This window comes from Bos javanicus, chromosome 10, assembly GCF_032452875.1.
Source record: "Bos javanicus breed banteng chromosome 10, ARS-OSU_banteng_1.0, whole genome shotgun sequence".
Classification (NCBI taxonomy): Eukaryota; Metazoa; Chordata; class Mammalia; order Artiodactyla; family Bovidae; genus Bos; species Bos javanicus.
Genome location: NC_083877.1, coordinates 26,520,190 through 26,542,250, shown reverse-complemented (window position 1 = coordinate 26,542,250; position 22,061 = coordinate 26,520,190). Strand labels below are relative to the sequence as shown.

At 38.1% G+C, this 22,061-nt stretch overlaps 2 protein-coding genes across 2 annotated transcripts; both read left to right on the top strand.

Moving 5' to 3' along the window:
• Positions 1 to 6,490: 6,490 nt before the first annotated feature.
• On the top strand, positions 6,491 to 7,484 carry LOC133255357 (olfactory receptor 11H6-like). Its single transcript, XM_061429821.1, is given in 2 exon segments — positions 6,491 to 6,508; positions 6,510 to 7,484. Coding segments are annotated over 2 exon segments (993 nt in total).
• Positions 7,485 to 14,110: 6,626 nt separating this feature from the next.
• LOC133255976 (olfactory receptor 11H7-like) lies at positions 14,111 to 15,189 on the top strand. The gene is given in 2 exon segments (XM_061430633.1): positions 14,111 to 14,285; positions 14,288 to 15,189. Coding segments are annotated over 2 exon segments (942 nt in total). The 5' UTR covers positions 14,111 to 14,245.
• The last annotated feature ends 6,872 nt before the right edge of the window (positions 15,190 to 22,061 follow it).

The following is a 22,061-nucleotide window of genomic DNA, read 5'->3' as shown; positions in this document are numbered from 1 at the left end:
AACTAACCTGGCAGAGCTAAACCACAGCTGATTCAGACGGCATCCTAAGTATAGTAACAATATTTTCAACATGAATAACTTTTTAGATAGTAATATGAGGGCATTATATTTGTCCTATTCCACACACTGTTTTAGTTTTGATTATTAGGGGAAGGAGGTAAAGCTAGACTAAGAGAAGTTATCCTAGGTGAATCATCATCAGTGTACTGAAGGCATTTCTTAAGACAGTACAAGATCCTTTAAAGTGAATAAATAATCTAATTTAAATGTCTAATGGATACATAACCAAAGGATTTAGTAATAGAAAAAGTTTCTATCCTCTTAGCTCCTCATGGTCCAGAATCTTCTAGATTAGGGACAGACAAAAAGTTTCATGCTTATATAAGTTATGTTTTAACATCATTTAAAATAGTAATTTTTACAATTCAACAAAAATTTATTGAGCATCTACTTTATTCTAGATACTCTCAGAGGCATTAGAAATACACTATGACCAAAATGGTCAAAACACTCTATGTGTGGAGTTTATTTTCTAGTGAGGGACAGACAATAAAAAAATAAGCAAAAATATAGTTATTTTGGAAAGTGATAAACAATATGGAGAAAGGGAAAGGGAGACAGAAAGTGAGGGAGAAAAGGCTGAAATTTTAAATAGGACCATCAGGGAAGGCCAGGGGGAGAAGGTACCATTTAAACAAAAGCTTGAAGGAGATGAGGGAATGAGCTGTGTGCATAGCTGAGGGAAGAGCATTCCATGCAGAGGGAGGCAAGTTCTCCATAAGACCCTGAGGCAGGATTGTGTTCCAGCGACTTAGCAGCAGCAGCAGCAGCAGCAACAAATTGTTTTGATTGGAATAGAGAGATTAAGAGGGAAATATCAGAGAAGTCAAAGAGAGCATACAGAGGGCCAAGTTGTACAGGCCCTTGTGAGCCATAGTAAGAATTTTAAATTCTGAATGAGATGGAAAGCCTTTCTGAGCAGAGTTTTGAGCAGAGGAGTAGTAGAATCCCATTATATTTTAAAAGGGTCATCACCATGGTTGTTTCATTGACAACAGACTAAATAGAGGCATGGGCATTTTTAAAATTCTTTATTTCTAGTTGTCAAATAAAACTTTGTATTTCTTTTAAAAGGAACTTGTATCTGCAAACTGATCTTGGGGATATATATTTGGGGAGGAGTAAAAGTCAAGGAACTGGTTTGCCCAAGAAGAATGGAAAGTCCTCCTAGACCCTCAGAAAGGAAATTCTAATTCTGGAATGATATTTCCATAACAAACTGGAGAGATAATGGAGTTAGGAATCCATTCCTGAGGCTCTTCAATCACAATCATATTATGATTATATAGATATTTGCAAAATATTTTCTTATTATTTCATTCTCACGTCAGCCCTATGGAGAACACAAAGAAGATATGTATCTAATATTTGAAGAAATGAACTCAACAGGCTCTTACAGCTAGTAAGTAAAAGCACTCAGCCCAGGACCTAGATTTTCTGTGTCCTAGTTTTCTATCTCTTAGCCCACCACCTCCTCTTTAGGTTCAACTCTATTCAAACCCAGTGCCCCTTTTTAATCCCAGGTCACTCCCTTTCACATGATGCCTGAATAATCTTTTTTACACCATTTCCCTGCTTATCCCAGGTCTCTTTCAAAAGTCTCCTAGATGCCTAAAATTCTAAGCCTGGTTTTCTACATACAACATTATCTAAAACTCAGCTTCAGATGTCAATTAACCCTACAAATATCATTCTTAATCCTTTCTCCAAACCACACTCAACTAATTCCTGATCCTACTGAAATCCTTCCCAAACTTAGAAGCTCCTTCAAACATACCCATCCTTAACTCAATCTTTAATGATCTATACAGTGGTTGTCAAACTTCAGCATGCAGCAGAATAACATAAAGGTTTGTCCAAAAAGGGGGTTTCTGGGCCCCACACTGAGAGTTTCTGATTCACTAGGTAGGGGTGGGACCTGAGAATTTGTATTTTAACAGGCTCTCGCATGATGTTAACACTGTTGGGACAGGGACATTTTTAGACATTGTTCTGGCCTTATACATCCTCACTCGTAAACTCAGTAGTGTTCTCTACTTGAGTTCTTGCTATGATTGAATTCTTCCCCTCAGGTTCTCTGCCTCTGCTTGTTTGTTCTCCTTAACCTGGTATCAATGAAAGAAATCATACTTCCTGTCTCTGAACCATTTACAGTGCTAAATTTTCATTTTCACTAATATTGTATTATCTCAGTGAATAGCATTGCACATCCACTTTTACAAAAAACTCGATTTTTTCAAACAAATGTGTTCAAATTATCCTTAAAATTTAAAAGGGAGATTCTTTCTTGTATGTCAAATATAACAAATTTAAGTAACTTTGTATAGACAAAGAATTTTTTTAACTTAAGTCCTTACAGGTTAAATACCAAGAATGAAATGGATGTACTTTGGAGAAAAGATCACAGACACAAACATACATACACACACTCTTAAATGCACACACATTCTTTCTTTCTCTTTCTCTTTCTCTTTCTCTTTTTTTTATCTCCTCTCTCATTAACCTGTCCCACTCTCTACCTCCCTTCCTATACTCAGATCAGTTCTTTAGAGGAAGGTTATCGCCACAAAGAAGAAAATTTTCCTGGCTTCTCTTGGATATTTATCCAGACCTCTGTATCTCACTAGTTAAACCACTGGGGAAATACAAACAAATATAGGGAGGATTAGATGGATGCACAGAGACACATGCATAAGCAACCAGGTGCCTACCAATGAGCACACTAGGGAACTATGGATCCTATTCAAGAGAGACTTGCAAACTTAATAATCACTGGCATGAAAAATACACTTCATCTTGTTCAGAATACTAAAGGAAACAAGTCTCTGGAGCCGCAAATGCTCCTATCCATCCATGAATGAGCTTTTAGATGGGGTAATGAGGACAGTCTTGTGGCTATAAATTCTCTCACATCCACCTCTTGGAGACAGAAACATCATCAGGTATGTAAGGAAAGTCTGCCTGCATCCTCCTGTACACCCACTGCTGTAAGAGCACACTATTCTTCTGTAAATCTGTTAGCTCTTTTTTCTTTATAGGAACAATGTGTTAAGGCCTGCAGTTCTCTTCTCTCAACACACTCCTAAGGAGGTCTTGGGTGAAATATTCACATTAAGGGCTCACTCTGGTATCACAGAATTCCCACTATATAACTCACTTAAGGAAAATAGTGCTCAAATGTCTTGGATATTCTGGAGGGAGAATTAACTATTCTTCAGTTAGAATGCAGCCTGAGTCTTGAATCACTTTCTTTCTAATATTGGTCAGTGAAGTTTTGATTGACAAATACCTCCAGCTACAGCAATTAAAGCAGGTTGTTATTATTCTTTCAGAGTTGTCAGCCAGTGACAAGTGATGAGTAGAAACTGAAAAAAAAGTAGGCCAGCAGACTCTTCTGTCCTTTGGATTTATCTATAGGTTAACCTTAAAATATAAATATTTAAAGAAAGAAGAATCTTGCAATTATAATTTTTAAAGTGTTCTCCTCTGAGCAAGGTAGCTTAAATCCTAAGCAAGTGGTTGGAGTTAAAGAGGAGGACCTGGCTTCCTTATTAGTTCGTACAGAAAGAACTGCCCAGGTTCCTTTTTCCTCCTCTTCTCTCTGACTGTTCATCTGTTTTATCACTTGAGGTGAGTAGTACGAGGTGGACTTACATTTATCATTTGAGAGACCCCCCTGACGGTCCAGTGGTTAAGACTCTGCACTTCCACTGCAGGGAGCACAAGTTCAATCCCTAGTCAGGGGAACTAAAGTCCCACATGCCACACAGGGCAGCCAAAATAAATAAACAAATTCATCATTTGAGCTTATAATAGTTATACTTTGGAGGTGGAGGCAGTAGAAATGGATGCAGAGACCTGTGAAGCTCATTTATACATGTTTCTCTGATCCTATATTCCGTAGTAACTAAAATTTCACTGCAGCACAAACATCAAAAGGTCATAAAGATTATGAAGTCAAATGACCAAGTGGGAGTTAAGATTTATGAGGCTTGGTTCCAGGTCAAAAACCATGAATTGAAATTATATTTCTCATCTTGGTGCCAAGAACTTTCCAGAAGATGAATACAGTTAATCAATTCATGTCTCATGTCACTGCCTTCTGTCTTAAAAAGCCAAAAATATCTCACTATGTCAAATAAAATTTATCATGCTACTGCATTCACTATGTAGATTTATCTAAGTTTAGTTCTAACTGGAATAGATGTCTTTTTTAGGTGCACGGCACATAGTTGGGTATATGGTGAAACACACAGTTGAAGGAAGTTCCAGTCACATACAGTGTGACTATACAGATGTAAGTGACAATATGGATAGTTTTTATAAACCATAAATTCCAAAAAGGGATGAATTTTATTTCCTATGTTTACCATTATTCCAGAATTTGCACACTGCTAGAAATATAATAAAAAGTAAATAAACATTTATTAAATGTACAAATGAATAAGTAAAATGAATAACATGTTACAATTTAAATTCATTATTCAACATTTTTTGCTGAAAGCCTAGTAACTGTATTTTCCAAGCAAAATGACAGCATGTGGCCTAGCAAATACAGGTATAGTTATGGAAAGCATATTGGAAATTATAACTCTCCTGTAAGTTTTAATACATATGGTCATTACAATTGTAGTCCATTGAACTAAACTGCTTGGACAAAAATTAAATGTTCATGTTTATGAGTCATGCTTATAGAGGCAAATTTTGTAATCATTCTAAAAATACTGTTAATCAATACAAGTATCCAAAGCTACCTTCGCAATAAAACATTTATCCTCTGAGTTTGCTCCAGGTTTGCTGAACTACTGAGAGTCAAGCCTTTTGCACTCTGAAGGTTGTATAAACTGCAAAAAGATGAAACTTTGTGAGTATCTTAACAACGACATTAATAATATAACCAATTATCCTATTTTGTAGTTAATATACTATGGATTTTAAAATACTGATGGTGGCTTACCCAGTCAAATATTTGATCTTTAACCAGGAAACTCTAGGACATAGAAATGAACCTATACCAATAGTTTTAGGAAGGTTTTTAGCAAATTATCCAAGTTTATATTCCTGTCCCAAATCCTAAATCAGCCAATATGAGAAACATCTTTCTGGTCTTAGCACAACCTAAAGTAACCTCTCTATTCATTATTAAGTTAAATTAGGTAAAAGCAAGATAATGAGCAGACAAGTTATGGTATTTAGGGCTTGCTGCTAAGTCGCTTCAGTCATGTCCAACTCTGTGCGACCCCAGAGATGGCAGCCCACCAGGCTCCCCTGTCCCTGGGATTCTCCAGGCAAGAACACTGGAGTGGGTTGCCATTTCCTTCTCCAATGCATGAAAGTGAAAAGTGAAAGTGAAGTCGCTCAGTCGTGTCCGACTCCTAGCGACCCCATGGACTGCAGCCTACCAGGCTCCTCCGTCCATGGGATTTTCCAGGCAAGAGTACTGGAGTGGGGTGCCATTGCCTTCTCCAATTTAGGGCTTAATTCCTAGCAAAAATGAAGTCATGTGGTTTACATTCTAGAGAAATTGATATGTTCAGCTGCAAGTTACCTCAAGAGCTCAGTTATGATGTGAAATAGTGCAGCTTGAGGGACACATACCAGGAAAATGATGGCTTCCAAAAGAAATCATGTATAGAGGACATGATAGCTGCCATCAGTTACTTACATCCCTACCATCATCATAATGGAAGAGGAATTAGACTTATTTTGTGTAGCTTCAACAAGGGGAATCCCAAGTAATAAAGGAGATATTTTTTTCCCCAACAAAAAATAGTGCTTTGCGAGAACCAGCTCCTTAGGAGGGGATTGGGCTGAACTGTTCAACAAATCCAGAAGCCACATAATAGAATGTGACCTAGAGAAAAATGGATAGATGGTTTTCAAACCATTTTGTAGAATCCTGGGCATCTGCAGCACCTCCCTGAGAACAGCAAAAGCAAGCAGGCTTAAGACTCCCACCCTGCATTTCCACTCTTACCTGCTTTTTAACTGGACTTCTACAGCTATTTGCTTCAGATCTATACTCAACTTTATTTCAAAGCAAAAAAGATTGTCTAAAGTTTATATTTGTATGTAGGCTATCCAAGGGATGATGATTTAAACATAAAAGATGAAACATTACTAAGACTCAGGGTTATAGCAATATTTGAAATGAAGTGGGATTTGTTTCAAACCAGTCTCCAAATAGGCCAGTGTATCTAGAAGTTACTGGTTTTGCACATTCACGTAAACTCGTTAAATCTCTGATATTCCATTTTCTTATCTATTAAAACAAACAAACAAAAAAGGATAAAGCATTCTCCTCCCTGCTGCTCAAATGGATATTGAAAGTGAAAGTGAAAAATGAAAGTGTTAGTTGCTCAGTTGTGTCCTACTCTTTGCAACCCCAACCTTTGTACCTTTCCAAGCTATTTGTTAGCAAAATCTACAAATGTTCGTGATTATTCACTGCTCTGTTAACTTCAGTTTCTCTAACAGCTTTGGGATCCCAGAACACAACAATGCATTTTGTGACTGAGTTTGTCCTTCTGGGTTTCCCTGGTGAAAGGGAGATGCAGATGTTCTTCTTCTCATTAATCCTGGTGGTCTATCTCCTGACGCTGCTGGGGAATGGGGCTGTTGTCTGTGCAGTGAAATGGGACAGGCGGCTTCACACGCCCATGTACATCTTCTTGGGAAACTTTGCCTTCCTAGAGATCTGGTATGTTTCCTCCACTGTCCCAAGCATGCTGATCAACATCCTCTCTGACACCAAGACCATCTCCTTCACTGGCTGCTTCATCCAATTCTATTTCTTTTTTTCACTTGGTACAACGGAGTGTTTCTTCCTATCAGTTATGGCCTATGATCGGTACTTGGCCATCTGTTGCCCACTGCATTACCCTTCCATCATGACTGGGAAGTTCTGTGTGGTCCTAGTCTGTGTTTGTTGGGTGAGTGGATTTCTCTGCTATCCAGTCCCCATTGTCCTTATCTCCCAACTTCCCTTCTGTGGACCCAACATCATCGACCACTTTGTGTGTGACCCAGGCCCATTGTTTGCACTGGCCTGCATCCCTGCTCCTTCCACTGAGCTTATTTGCTACACCTTCAACTCAGTGATTATTTTTGGCCCCTTCCTTTCCATCTTGGGATCTTATACCCTGGTACTCAGAGCTGTGCTTCGTTTTCCCTCTCATGCTGGTAGAACTAAAGCTTTCTCCACATGCGGGTCCCACCTGATGGTGGTGTCTTTGTTCTATGGAACCCTTATGGTGATGTATGTGAGCCCAACATCAGGAAACCCAGCAGGAATGCAAAAAATCATCACTTTGGTATACTCAGCAGTGACTCCGCTCTTAAATCCACTTATCTACAGTCTCCGAAACAAAGACATGAAAGATGCCCTAAAGAAAGTCCTGGGATTAAGAATTAATCAAAACTGAGACATCTTTAAAAAAGAAGCAGAATTAGTCATTTCTGACCTTAACTATTTATAGTAACAATGATAGAGAATGGCTACAATAAGTCATATTTTGGCTCACAAGAAAGGGAAAGTCTTGTTTTTCACAGTTCCTTAGCAGTTCAAGTTCAGCTCTTCAATGATAAATGCTGAATAAACATTTTAAACATGTACAAAATCACTGAGTAATTATATGGTGTTATTATATAGATAGATTTTTTTTATGTAAGTGTGATGTATCTTTGCTGGTTTAACCTTATCTGGTGAAAGAATCAAATGAATGCATACTGAGAGCCTTTCAAGAATGGGTGCAATCCTCTAAATTCAGAAAATAAGTATTCTTAAAGAAAATGGGTCAACAGGCCACCAAATAAACTACATAGTGATGGATATTATCCATTGTTTGAGGTTGTCGTCACACCAAAAACAGAGTATACTTCAAACCTCTATCACTTACAGATAAAGTACAAACTCTTCTTCCTGCCTTCCAAGTGCTCACTCAATAGATATTCCATTCAGTCTTCTCTCCTGCTTATCCACAAAGGCCCTGCACTTCACAATGATCAATCTTCTTATTTTGCCTTGAATAATCTTTCTCCCAATTGTGCATTTTTACTCACAGTGCTTCCTCCTAAATCCATTGTGACAATCCCATAACCACATATTGTATGGAGTAACAATGCCTTAAACATATTTTTGTGCTTCTCAGAAGGCTATCAGACAAAGTCTAAGAAAAATATTTAGAGGAAATTAAAGCGAAAAGCAAAGGAGAAAAGGAAAGATATAAGCATCTGAATGCAGAGTTCCAAAGAATAGCAAGAAGAGGTAAGAAAGCCTTCCTCAGCGATCAATGCAAAGAATTAGAGGAAAACAACAGAATGGGGAAGATGAGATCTCTTCAAGAAAATTAGAGATACTAAGGGCACACTTCATGCAAAGATGGGCTCGATAAAGGACAGAAATGGTATGGACCTAAAAGAAGCAGAAGATATTAAGAAGAGGTGGCAAGAATACACAGAAGAACTGTACAAAAAGGACCTTCACAACCAAGATAAACACGATGGTGTGATCACTGACCTAGAGCCAGACATCCTGGAATGTGAAGTCAAGTGGGCCTTAGAAAGCATCACTACCAACAAAGCTAGTGGAGGTGATGGAATTCCAGTTGAGCTATTTCAAATCCTGAAAGATGATCCTGTGAAAGTGCTGAACTCAATATGCCAGCAAATTTGGAAAACTCAGCAGTGGCCACAGGACTGGAAAAGGTCAGTTTCATTCCAATCCCAAAGAAAGGCACTGCCAAAGAATGCTCAAACTACTGCACAATTGCACTCATCTCACACGCTAGTAAAGTAATGCTCAAAATTCTCCAAGCCAGGCTTCAGCAATATATGAACCGTGAACTTCCAGATGTTCAAGCTGGATTTAGAAAAGGCAGAGGAACCAGAGATCAAATTGCCAACATCCACTCGATCATCAAAAAAGCAAGAGAGTTCCAGAGAAACATCTATTTCTGCTTTATTGACTATGCCAAAGCCTTTGTCTGTGTGGATCACAATAAACTGTGGAACATTCTGAAAGAGATGGGAATACTAGACCACCTGACCTGCCTCTTGAGAAACCTATATGCAGGTCAGGAAGTAACAGGTAGAACTGGACATGGAACAACAGACTGGTTCCAAATAGGAAAAGGAGTAAGTCAAGGCTGTATATTCTCACCCTGCTTATTTAACTTCTATGCAGAGTACATCATGAGAAATGCTGGACTGGAAGAAACACAAGCTGGAAATCAAGATTGCCGGGAGAAATATCAATAACCTCAGATATGCAGATGACACCACCCTTATGGCAGAAAGTGAAGAGGAACTCAAAAGCCTCTTGATGAAAGTGAAAGTGGAGAGTGAAAAAGTTGACTTAAAGCTCAACATTCAGAAAACAAAGATCATGGCATCTGTTCCCATCACTTCATGGGAAATAGATGGGGAAACAGTGGAAACAGTGTCAGACTTTATTTTCTGGGCTCCAAAATCACTGCAGATGGTGATTGCAGCCATGAAATTAAAAGACGCTTACTCCTTGGAAGGAAATTTATGACCAACCTAGATAGCATATTCAAAAGCAGAGACATTACTTTGCCAACAAAGGTCCGTCTAATCAAGGCTATAGTTTTTCCTGTGGTCATGTACGGATGTGAGATTTGGACTGTGAAGAAAGCTGAGCGCCGAAGAATTGATGCTTTTGAACTGTGGTGTTGGAGAAGACTCTTGAGAGTCCCTTGGACTGCAAGGAGATCCAACCAGTCCATTCTGAAGGAGATCAGCCCTGGGATTTCTTTGGAGGGAATGACGCTGAAGCTGAAACTCCAGTACTTTGGCCACCTGATGTGAAGAGTTGACTCATTGGAAAAGACTTTGATGCTGGGAGGGATTGGGGGCAGGAGGAGAAGGGGACGACAGAGGATGAGATGGCTGGATGGCATCACTGACTCAGTGGACATGAGTTTGAGTGGACTCCGGGAGTTGGTGATGGACAGGGAGGCCTGGCGTGCTGCGATTCATGGGGTCACAAAGAGTCGGACACGACTGAGAGACTGAACTGAACTGAACTGAACTGATACTGATAACAAATTCCACTTTTGTGCCCAAACCCCATGCTGTGACAGGAAAGTCAGACACTAAGAGGCTAACCTACTTAAAATGAGAGAACACCTCCTTAGTTATGGCCACACTGGGAATGAAATTAGGTGTTCATAGGGAGAATAAGGAGATAGGCCTATTGATGCTAGACGATGAAATATGCTAATGCAGTTTTTATCAAACCTTTCCACCACCAAAGCATGTTTGGCACCAGTGGTCAGAAAACATGGGGCATATAGAGACAATATTTCTTTTAAATTAAAATTTTCATCTTAAAAATTATACTTTTTGTTTCATGGCATATACATATATTTGGCATAATACAAAATTATCTCCTCTGAGTAAAACTGTCCCTTCCTCAGATGGTATTATTGAGGCACTTTTTGTATCCCACAGCACAAAATCACATATACTTGCTTGAAAAACACAGACTTAAGAAGACTACAGTGTCCCCCCAGAGTCAATGTAGCATCTTATTTCTAATAATCCCTATGAGCCAACCTATCAGAAATATTAATGAAACCTCCAGGCAAGAAGTAAGAAGGCCCATAGGGGAAACATGAAAAGTTATAGGATCACATTTAAGAAAGAAAGAACTGAGAATTCCCAACAGCAGCCAAAATGATGCACACATGAAGACCAGCACATAGTTACAACATACTCTGTAGGAAGCAGACCACCAGAATCTCATGGTGCAAGAGAAGTGAAATAAGATACGCATGAGGGTCTCACCCAGGGCTTCCACATTAAGACCAGTGAAGGAGAGCCGTATGGACTCCCCAGGATGACCTAGGAAAGCGTCATTCTATTTAGGAGACATCTTCCCCACTGGGTACTGCTGCTATTACACACCACAGGTAGGCCTATTTTCCTATACATCTATACATATGATATACTCAAGAGATTGAGTATCAAAGAATATTGGTTTCTCTTTCAGCTTAAGAACCAAAAAAAAAAAAAAAACTCAGAGACTTTAGATCACCATGGAACTCACGTTCTCCAAAATAAGCTCACTAAATGGTACCAAAGTCATCCACGTGTCTTTCCCTTTTTAGGAAGTGGCTGGGTCATCAGCAATGGTATCACTTCAATAGATACTTTGAACAAAATAGTATGAAAGTGGCTCCAACCACTGGGGCTGAACCCAAGAGAAAATAGAAGTGGAGGGCTTTTCTTGGTGTCCTCTCTTAGCTTCTCCACCTTTGTCCACCCATCTGCAACTTCAGGAAAAGTAGCATTAAGAAATTCTTCTAATAATAAAATCAAATCAGTGTACATGAAGACTGAGATTCACCTAGGGTTTAATGGTGAATATATTAAGTATTGCTTCTCATAATTATTTTGGAAATTATCTGTGAAATTAATTTACAATGCTTTCACTACAGTTGAGTGATAGTTTTCTGTAAGGTGTTTTGTTTTGTTTTGTTTTGTTTTGTTTTGTTTTGTTTAATGTCAAAAACATGGTCTGTAGCCCAAATACTTGAAGCTTTTGAGTCATAGTCTGTGACTCAGACTGTGAATTCAAGTCATCTGTTGCTGCTGTTTCAGAGGTAAGTGGCTACTCTTTGTTTCACCACTTTCTTGTGTTGTTAAGAAGAGTGGACACTAGCTTAAAAAGCACCAGGTTCCAGTAGTGGGGAGCCATCCTTTCAAATGTCTCACCAAAATGGGCATCAATGCAAGTTAGTTTAGCTCTTCATAATCATCCCAGTTTAAAAAATTAAAAAGAATTTACCTCCATCCTTGAATTTCCTTCTCTTCCTGGTTTCTTGTTCACAGGACTACAAACTGTTCTGACACAACCAGCTCAATGGGAAGCTTATGTTTGCTTCTAATGAGGATTATAGTTCACTTTATGCATTACTAATTTAATGAGCCTGCAACATCTATATCATTGTAAATATGCTTATCTTTAAATAAGACATATATATTAAATATATAACCTCGCTGAATAGAAGGAATTTTTTTCTATTTGATTATGTTAAATGAATACTATAAATATTCTGTATATACCACCTCACTTTCACTTTCATATACCATTTTACCAAAATCATTTTTAAGGAAAATTTCCTATTAGTCAAAAAAAAGCTAAAGATATCTTGTTAAAAGATGTCTAGAGATTTCATTATGTTAAAGTCATCATTATGAATTTTATTCTGAGTTGTGTTTGATTCTTAAAAAGATATCTTCTTTGATGATGGTATTTTAAAGGAAATAAGGGCAAATTTTGGAATGTTGGTAAGTAATTATTTTTAAAAACATCTTTGATTCAATTGTTTTCTGCTATTTTGAAAATTGAGAGATATTGTTTAAATAAAGTGGGACTTCCATGGTAGCCCAGTGGCTGAGATTCTGAATTACCAATCCAGGGGGCCTGGGTTCAATCCCTGGTCAGGGAACTAGACCCCCACATGCCACAGCTAAGAGTTCTTATGCTGCAACAAAAGACCCTGCATGCCAAACTAAAACCCAGTGCAGCCAAATAAATAAATATCTTTCAGTTCAGTTCAGTTGCTCAGTCGTGTCCAACTCTTTGCAACCCCATGCATCGCAGCATGCCAGGCCTCACTGTCCATCACCAACTCCCGGAGTTCACTCAAACTCACATCCATTGGGTCAGTGATGCCATCCAGCCATCTCATCCTCTCTCGTCCCCTTCTCCTCCTGCCCCCAATCCCTCCCAGCATCAGAGTCTTTTCCAATGAGTCAACTCTTCACATGAGGTGGCCAAAGTACATAAATAAATAAACAGACTAAAATACAATCTTTCAAAGAGTGAATTTTAAGGGAACTTATGACAGCAATAAGAAGAGCTTTAGAAGTCTCTTGGTTATTTTAGTGTGGTTTTTTTTTTTTTTTTTTTGCAATACATCTCATATGTTATATTCATCCTTCAATTCAGTATGTCTGACTCTTTGCGACCCTGTGGACTGCAGCATGCCAGGCCTCCCTATCCATCACCATCTCCTGGAGTTTACTCAAACTCATGTCCATTGAGTTGGTAATGTCATCCAACCATCTCATTCTCTGTCATCCCCTTCTCCTCCTGCCTTCAATCTTTCCCAGCATCAGGGTTTTTTCAAATGAGTCAGTTCTTCACATCAGGTGGCCAGAGTATCAGAGTTTCAGCTCCAGTATCAGTCCTTCCAAAGAATATTCATCTTTAATGACATATATTTTAAGTGTATATGAAACCAGATAAATTAAGTGTTAGTGGCTCAGTCATGTCTAACTCTTTGCGACCTCATAGACTATGGCCCACCCAAGCTCCTTGGTCCATGAGGTTTTCCAGGCAAGAATACTAGAGTGGGTTGCCATACCTTTCTCCAGGGGATCTTCCCAACCCAAGAAACGAACCTGGGTCTCCTGCATTGCAGGCAGACTTTTTACTGTCTGAGCAACCAAGGAAGCCCTGTGATAAATTATGTGAAATTAATCATAATGGGGTGATTAATAATGACTTTCAGTGCAAAAAATAAAAGATTAAATACCAAGTTGTAAATGAGCTGTGGTGCAATATAACTGTCTTTAAATAAGAGATCGCAAAATATATAAATAATTTATTATCTGAATATTCTTTTTTATTTTCTTCTGATATCATAGGGAAAAAATGATAGAAAATCTCCTAATGAAAATAGTTCAAGAAAAAGAGAGAGAGAATCTGAAATAATAATGCCAGAGCTAAAGTCACTTAAATCTGTAGGAAGTGTCAGATTCAATCTATTTTTAAATGATAGCATATGTGTCCTCTCATTTTGAACTAAATGGCATTAATTGCCCTTATATATGAAGCTTTTACTGAAAAAAGAAAGACATAAGACAGATAATTTTTATCTCTATTTCAAGATTTCTTTATTTGAAAAGAAGATGACATTTAACAGATTTGGTCCACTGGCAAAGAAAAGTTCAAGCAGCCTAGAATTATACATTTACAAAGAGTCAGGGCCAAAGGGCTTATTCAGAATAGGACAAGATTTACCCAAGACATGTTTTAGAATATTTGATACATTTTCCTGAATGAATCAAACTGCCTTCCCTAAGAAAAATTTCAAATGCCTTAGCAATAAAGTGAGTTGTCTATCTGTCTTCTCTCCACAGTCTGGAGACCATGAATAAGTCAGGGATATCTACTGTGACACAGTTTGTCTTGTGGGCTTTCCTGGTCCCTGGAAAATGCAGATCATCTTCTTCTCAATGATTCTGTTGATCTACATCTTGACTCTAACTGGGAACATAGCCATCATTTGTGCTGTGAGGTGGCACCACCAACTCCATACCCCTATGTACGTGTTCCTGGCCAACTTCTCCTTCCTAGAGATCTGGTATGTGACCTGCACAGTCCCCAATATGCTGGTCAATTTTCTTTCCAAAACCAAAACCATATCCTTCTCTGGTTGCTTCACTCAATTCTACTTCTTCTTTTCCCTGGGCACAACTGAATGCTTCTTCCTCTGTGTCATGGCTTATGATCGCTACCTTGCCATCTGTCGTCCACTGCACTATCCCACCATCATGACTGGGAAGCTCTGTGCCATTCTAGTGTCTCTTTGTTGGCTCACTGGTTTCTTAGGACATTCAGTTCCTATTCTCTTCATTTCTCAACTACCCTATTGTGGTCCCAACATCATTGATCACTTTCTGTGTGATGTGGACCCTCTGATGGCATTGTCCTGTGCCAGCTCACCCATAATAGAGCATGTATTCCATTCTATGAGCTCTCTTATCATCATTCTGGCCATTTTGTACATCCTTGGATCCTATACCTTGGTGCTCAGAGCTGTGCTTCGTGTTCCTTCCTCAGCTGGGCGGCGAAAGGCCTTCTCTACCTGTGGATCCCACTTAGTTATTGTATCTCTGTTCTATGGAACCATTATGGTGATGTACGTGAGCCCCACATCTGGCAACTCAGTTGCCATGCATAAAATCATCACACTGATATACTCTGTAGTGACACCAGTCTTAAATCCCCTCATCTACAGCCTACGCAATAGGGACATGAAATTCGCCCTCCGTCAGGTCCTCTGTGCAATGAGAATTATGCAAACTTCATGAAAGGTTTTGTGAAACTCGATGACTCTCTTCCTGCAAGTGGTAAAATAATCCTCTTCTTCCAATCCAAACCGATTTGGTTCTATTCACAGTCATCATGGTACTTTTGTGAACAGCAAGATTCATCACATATTTGATTATATTCTGATGCACTTTTAGTTTCCTAAATGTGGTTCCATAGGAAGAGACTGCCACCTGACCATATGGTAAAAATAACTCTTAAAAATTCTTAATATTTGCTTCCAGGAAGATTTCAACTTTTTCAATGTGAAATCTCTGGCCACACAACTTTAAAAGATACAAGTCAAATTGGTTATTTGCTTACATGGCTGTCTAACACTTTGTTTAAAGGACACATAACACAGGGACTTCCCTGGTGGTCCTGTGGTTAAGACTCTGTGCTCCCAATGCAAGGGACCCAGGTGAGATCCCTGGTCAGGGAACTAGATCCTGCAAAGCACAACTAAAGATCCAGCACCAGGCAACAAAGATCCCATGTGCCACAGCTAAGACCTGGCATACCATATACATTTTTTAAAGACACATAACTCATAAGATGTCCATTGTCCTGAATTTTTGGCAAAACCCACACAACATTGTCAAATACACTAAAAGATTATTAAGCCAGTGTTACAATTTTTAGTTCATCATCTTCATCAATAGTATACAAGGGGAGGGCTAGAAGTTTGTTTGAAACTATTAGTAAGAATACTGTTGGTGAGTTGTCAGTATGCAATCCTCTAAGGAAAATTAAAATTACATCAAGAGATCCACTCAGAGGGCTTGCCCTTGTCCCCTGGAGTTTAAGAGACACATGTTTTGTCCCTAGTTCACACCTGGGGGACAAAAATGTAAAGACTATAAAAGAGCTGGCTATGAGAGCAAAGTAGAAAGAACTGGGCTATAACTGGAGGAAACTGAATTCTCACCAATAATATCACAAATACAGAAATTTTTGGCCTAGTTGAAACTAATAGAAGGTAACAAATTTGAAACAGCTTGAAAGAGATCCTTCCCAAAAGTACTACTTGGAGAAGTAAGGCAATCCCCAAAGTTAGTCTATATGGAATGGGTCACTAGAATCCAGAAATGAAAGAAATAGTAAGTAGCCTGTCAATGAAGTATTGCCCACATTGGGGAACTGCAGTTTAGGATGCTCCCCCTCCTCACCAAAAAAATAAATAAATCCATGAAATAAAAATTAACACACAAACTTTTGTCAAGCCTGTAATACAACAAAACCAGTAAAAAAAACAAACAAACAAAAAAAAACATTACTTCTCTCCCCTCTCAAACCTAAAGTAACCAGAGGCAGTATAGACTTGTGGGAAGGGAGAGATGAAAGAGTAGAGGGGAAAGAAGCAGATCAAAAGAAGTAGAAGCCTGAGTCAGACTGTCTTGAGGAATAAATTTTAATTTGTACAAAAAAATTAAAATTTGGTTTCAGATTGTACCTGGATTTTAAAAATCCATGTATTAATACCAAAAGTAATCAGAAACACTATCATATTTGTCCCAGATAATACCCACAGGTGGAAACAAACAACATCAGAAAGTATTTGCAGTAGACATGGTCAGAAAAACTAGTTTCTTTATGTTTATACCTTCCAATGTCCAAATCATCCCATTAAATAGTTACAAGTACAAATGTTTAAACATTGCTGTAGTTTAAAAATAGAATAAAACTCTCACCTGAAGACCAAAATGTATCTCTTTGAAAGTCTTCCTGGGCAACTGGAGAGTACTATGCCTCAAGGGTGGGTTCAGTTCAGTTCAGTCGCTCAGTCGTGTCCGACTCTTTGCGACCCCATGAATCACAGCATACCAGGCCTCCCTGTCCATCACCAACTCCCGGAGTTCACCCAAACCCACACCCATCGAGTCGGTGATGCCATCCAGCCATCTCATCCTCTGTCATCCCCTTTTCCTCCTGCCCCCAATCCCTCCCAGCAACAGAATCTTTTCCAGTGAGTCAACTCTTCGCATGAGGTGGCCAAAGTACTGGAGTTTCAGCTTTAGCATCATTCCTTCCGAAGAACACTCAGGACTGATCTCCTTTAGAATGGACTGGGTGGATTCCTTGCAGTCCAAGGGACTCTCAAGGGTCTTCTCCAACATCACAGTAGAGGGATCTAAAAAAAGTTAGGAAAATGGATCAGAAAATGTGCTTGGAAAGCTATTAAAGACAGCTTGAAATAACCATCACAGTTCTACCTTAATTGAGCCCCAATATTTTAATGACTCAGCTGAACTTATTAGCTGAAAAAGGAACAGAAATGTTTTGTATAAAACTCAACAGGTCACAAGTATCCTACTGTTGTAACTTACTAGATGTTGAATGTGTATTTATATCTTTCATTAAGATTCAACTCACACATCACTTCCACAAGAAAAACCTTTCTAATATCCCCAGGTTCAACTATGTGTCCCTCTGTAATGCATCTAGAATACACCAGGTCATATTCCCTCATTGTACTTGCAGATGCTTTGAGGTAAGTCTATTATGTGTTTGAGTCTCTTTCCTTAGACTATAAGCCCTATTTTTCATTTTTATCCCCAGCATCAGCATGTTAACTAACTAGTATGCAGGTAGTGAAAGAAACTTTGGAAATGGATGAGTGAACTAGTTCTTGATCAGTCCTCACTAGATTTAAATGTTTTAGTCACAAAGCTAACTGGTTATTTACATTTTTAATATTTAAGAAGTTGTCTGTTTTTAAAACTACATTTTGATATGTGCTTTTATTACAAAATAATGTACACTTGTCATAAATTTTTCAAACAATACATACAAGTATAAAATTAAGGGTAAATGTTCCCATCCTTCTTTCTCACAATCCCATTTCCTACAAATAACAAGTTTAATACTGGTCAGTTTCTAACATACATAAGCATGCAAATGCATACACATATAATGGTTTTAATTTCTTTAAACTGATTATATTATATAAATATTTTTAATTCTCTTAAAATTTTATAACTTTCTAATCAAATGAATACAAACATATATGCCTCATAACTTAATATTGTCTTCTTTGTGAGTAAACTGTAGGGCTTTCCTGGTGGAAAGTAGGCTCAGATGGTAAAGAATCTGCCTGCAATGTGGGAGACCCAGGTTCAATCCCCAGGTAGGGAAGATCCTCTGGAGAACGAAATGGCAACCCACTCCAGTATTCTCGCCTGAATTCCATGGACAGAAGAGCCTGGTGAGCTAAAGTTACATTAATTTTTCCCCTATTGCTAGATTCATTTTTAAACTGCCTTGTTCTCACATAGGTTCAAGATATTTAAAAATAACAACAGTTCTAGGAAGGATCTTGTTAGAGACAATAATAAATCTATCACAAATCCATTTTTAAATTATATGACATGTCATGCATACATAAACGTCTACGTAATGTATAAAGAATTTTATAAGTTTAAAGAATATGAAATTCAGAAATATCTGTGAATTTCTTTATTCACAGTAGAAAAACATGAAATATTATCAACATTTTATTAACATCCTGTGAGCCTGTTACCAAAATCAATCTCCCTGTGCAACAAAGGGGAAAAGAGAATTTTTGTGTTAATTTTTTTGCTTTTCTTTAGCTTTACCACTCATCTCTCAATAAAAATGATAGAGCAGGAAACTCCAAAGATCCCTTCCTCTACAGAGAAACTGAAAATACAGACAAAAAATAATCAGAATCAGCTTTATTAAAATTCTAGAAAATATTCAAAAATTTGCAACAACCAAATAAATACTCATAAAAAAAAAAAAAGGCAAACAAAATATGGTAGGAGGACCTTGTGACATTTTAGCTTACCTTCACCACATCCCCTTTGCCCAGATAGCCTCAGCACAGAAGCATTTTAAAGATAGCAGGCCATATTCCTAGAAGGGATTCCTGGTTCCAGAGGAAACAGAATGGACCTCATTCTCAAAAGTTTCCTGTTTGTTTTGACCTATCTAGGGGTTCCCTAAAGCATTTCAACAGAGGGTTTGCCTTCATTTCACCTAACTTAGAATTCTTTCAGAGAAACAGCCACATGGAGGATATTCCTCAAAAACACAAAAAGGCAAATTAACCAATCACTGCCGCCCAGGGCAAAGGATATCAATTGAGACAAATATTAGACACACTAGGGCTTTCATGGTGGTCTAGTGGTTAAGAATTCACCTTGCAGTGCAGGGGAAATCTGTTTGACCCCTAGTAGGGAAAGCCACCCCACTCCAGTACTCTTGCCTGGAGAGTCCCAGGGATGGGGGGGCCTGATGCGTTGCCGTCTATGGGGTCGCACAGAATCGGACACGACTGAAGTGACTTAGCAGCAGCAGCAGGGAAGATTTCAAACGCCGTGGAGCAACTAAGCCCACACTCCGCAACAAGAGAGGCCATCACAATGAGAAGCCCAGGCATCATGACTAGAGAGTAGCCCCCACTTGCCACAACTAGAGAAAGCCCGTGTACAGCAATGAAGACTCAGCACAGCCAAAAATAAAATAAATAAATAAATTTTATTAAAAAAAATAATAGCTGAAAACTTCCCAACCTAGGAAAGATATAGTCATACAGGTACATGAAGCCAATAGGTCCCAAGACAGATTCAACTCAGAGAGGAATTTATCCATTCACCTATTGATGGACATTGGCTTGTTTCCAATTATTGGTCATTAGAAGTAAACTTCTAGAAACATTTGTGTACAAGTCTTTCGGGGGGATATCCATTTTTTATTTTGGGCAAAAAACTAAGGGTGAAATTGCTTTATCAAATGGAACATGCATGCTTAACTTTGTAAGAAGCTGTCAAACTGTCTCCCAGAAATTTTACTCCAGCTATATCTAAAGGAAGCAAAAATACTCATTCTAAAAGATTCATGCACCCCAAATGTTCAAAGCAGCATTATTTACAATAACCAATATATGGAAGCAGACATGAGCACCCATCAACAGATGAATGAATAAATAAGATGTGATACACACACACAATGAAATACCACCCAGCCATAAAGAAAATGAAATTTTGCCATTTTCAACATCGTGTATGGATCTGGAGGATATTAGCTTAGTTAAATAAGTCAAGACAGAGAAAGACAAATACTATATGTTATCATTTATATGTGAAGCCTAAAAATAAAAGTAAAATGAATAAACATAACAGAAACAGACTCATAAATACATAAACCAAACTACAGTAGTGGTTATCAGTGGGGTGAGGGAAAAGGGGAGGGGCAATTCAGTGGTAGGGTGCAAATTTCTATAGATAAAGGGTACAAATTTCTCTGTAGATAAATAAGTTACAAGGATATATTGTACAGCACAGGGAATCATAGCCAACATTTTATAACTTTAAATGAAGGATAATCTCTTTTACACCTGAAACATATAATTTTGTGAATAATTTCTATACCTCAATTTTTAAAATTTTTTATTTTATATTGTAGTATAGTTGATTTACAATGCTGTGTTAGTTTCAGGTATACAGCAAAGTGATTCAGTTATACATATACATATATCCATTCTTTTCAGATTCATTTCCCATGTAGGTTATTATAGAATATTGAGTAGAGTTCCCTGTGCTGCACAGTAGGTCCTTGTTGATTACCTATTTTATATATAGCAGTGTGTACACACTAATCCAAAATTCCTAATCCATCCCTTCCCCCTTACCATGTTCCTCCTTTGGTAACCATAAGTTTTCAAAGTCTGTAAGTCTGTTACTGTTTTGTAAATGAGTTCATTTGTACCATTTTTTAGATTCCATATATAAGTGGTATCATATGATATGTCTCTGTCTGACTTACTTCACTTAGTATAATAATCTCTACATCTATCCATGTTGCTGTAAATGGCATTATTTTGTTCTTATTTATGGCTGAATAACATTCCATTGTGTATATGTACCACATCTTCTTTATCTATTCCTCTCTTGATGGACATTTATGTTACTTCCCTGTCTTGGTTATTGTAAATAGTGCTGCATAGAGCATTGGTTACATGTATCTTTCTGATTTATGGTTTTCTCTGGATATATTCCCAGGAGTGAGACTGCTGAATCATATGGCGGTGGTGGTAGTGGTTTTGTTTCTAAGTTGTGTCTGACTCTTGCAACCCCACGGACTGGAGCCTACCAGGCTCCTCTCTCTATGGGATTTCCCAGGCAAGAAAACTGAAGTGAGTTGCCAATTCCTTCTCCAAGGGGTTTCCCAATCCAAGGATCAAATTCAGATCTCCTGCATTGCAGGCAGATTCTTTACTGACTGAGCCACCAAGGAAGCTGAATCATATAGTAGTACTATTTTTAGTTTTTTTAAGGAACCTCCATACTGTTCTCCATAGTGGTTGTACCAGTTTACATTCCCATCAACAGTGTAGGAGGGTTCCATTTTCCCCACATCAATACTGGTTTCCAACCCATGAACAAGTTATATTTTTACATTTATTTACCTTTCATTTCCCACAGCTGTGTTTTCGGTTTCCATTGTATAGGTCTTTCATATCTTTTATCAGGTTTACCTTTGTCAATGGAATTTTCCAGGTAAGAATACTTGGGTGGGTTGCAATTTCCTACTCCAAAATTCTTAATTTCTCATAGCTATTATTTTTTCATATCTTTTATCAAGGTTATCTCTATTTAATATTTTTGAAGCTACTGTAAATAGCACTTTAATATAACAATCTCTGCTTGTCACTAGTATCTGTATGTAGAATACAACATATTTTTGTATAAGATTCTTTGATCTTAAAATCTTTCAAAATTCATGTTGACTTGAAACAAATAGACTGCCAGATATTTCTCCAGGAAAAAAAGGAGTTTATTCAGGATCAGCCTAGAATTGCAATTCAGTGTCTGCAATCATGATGACCCACATCAGCTCCCTACATGGTCAA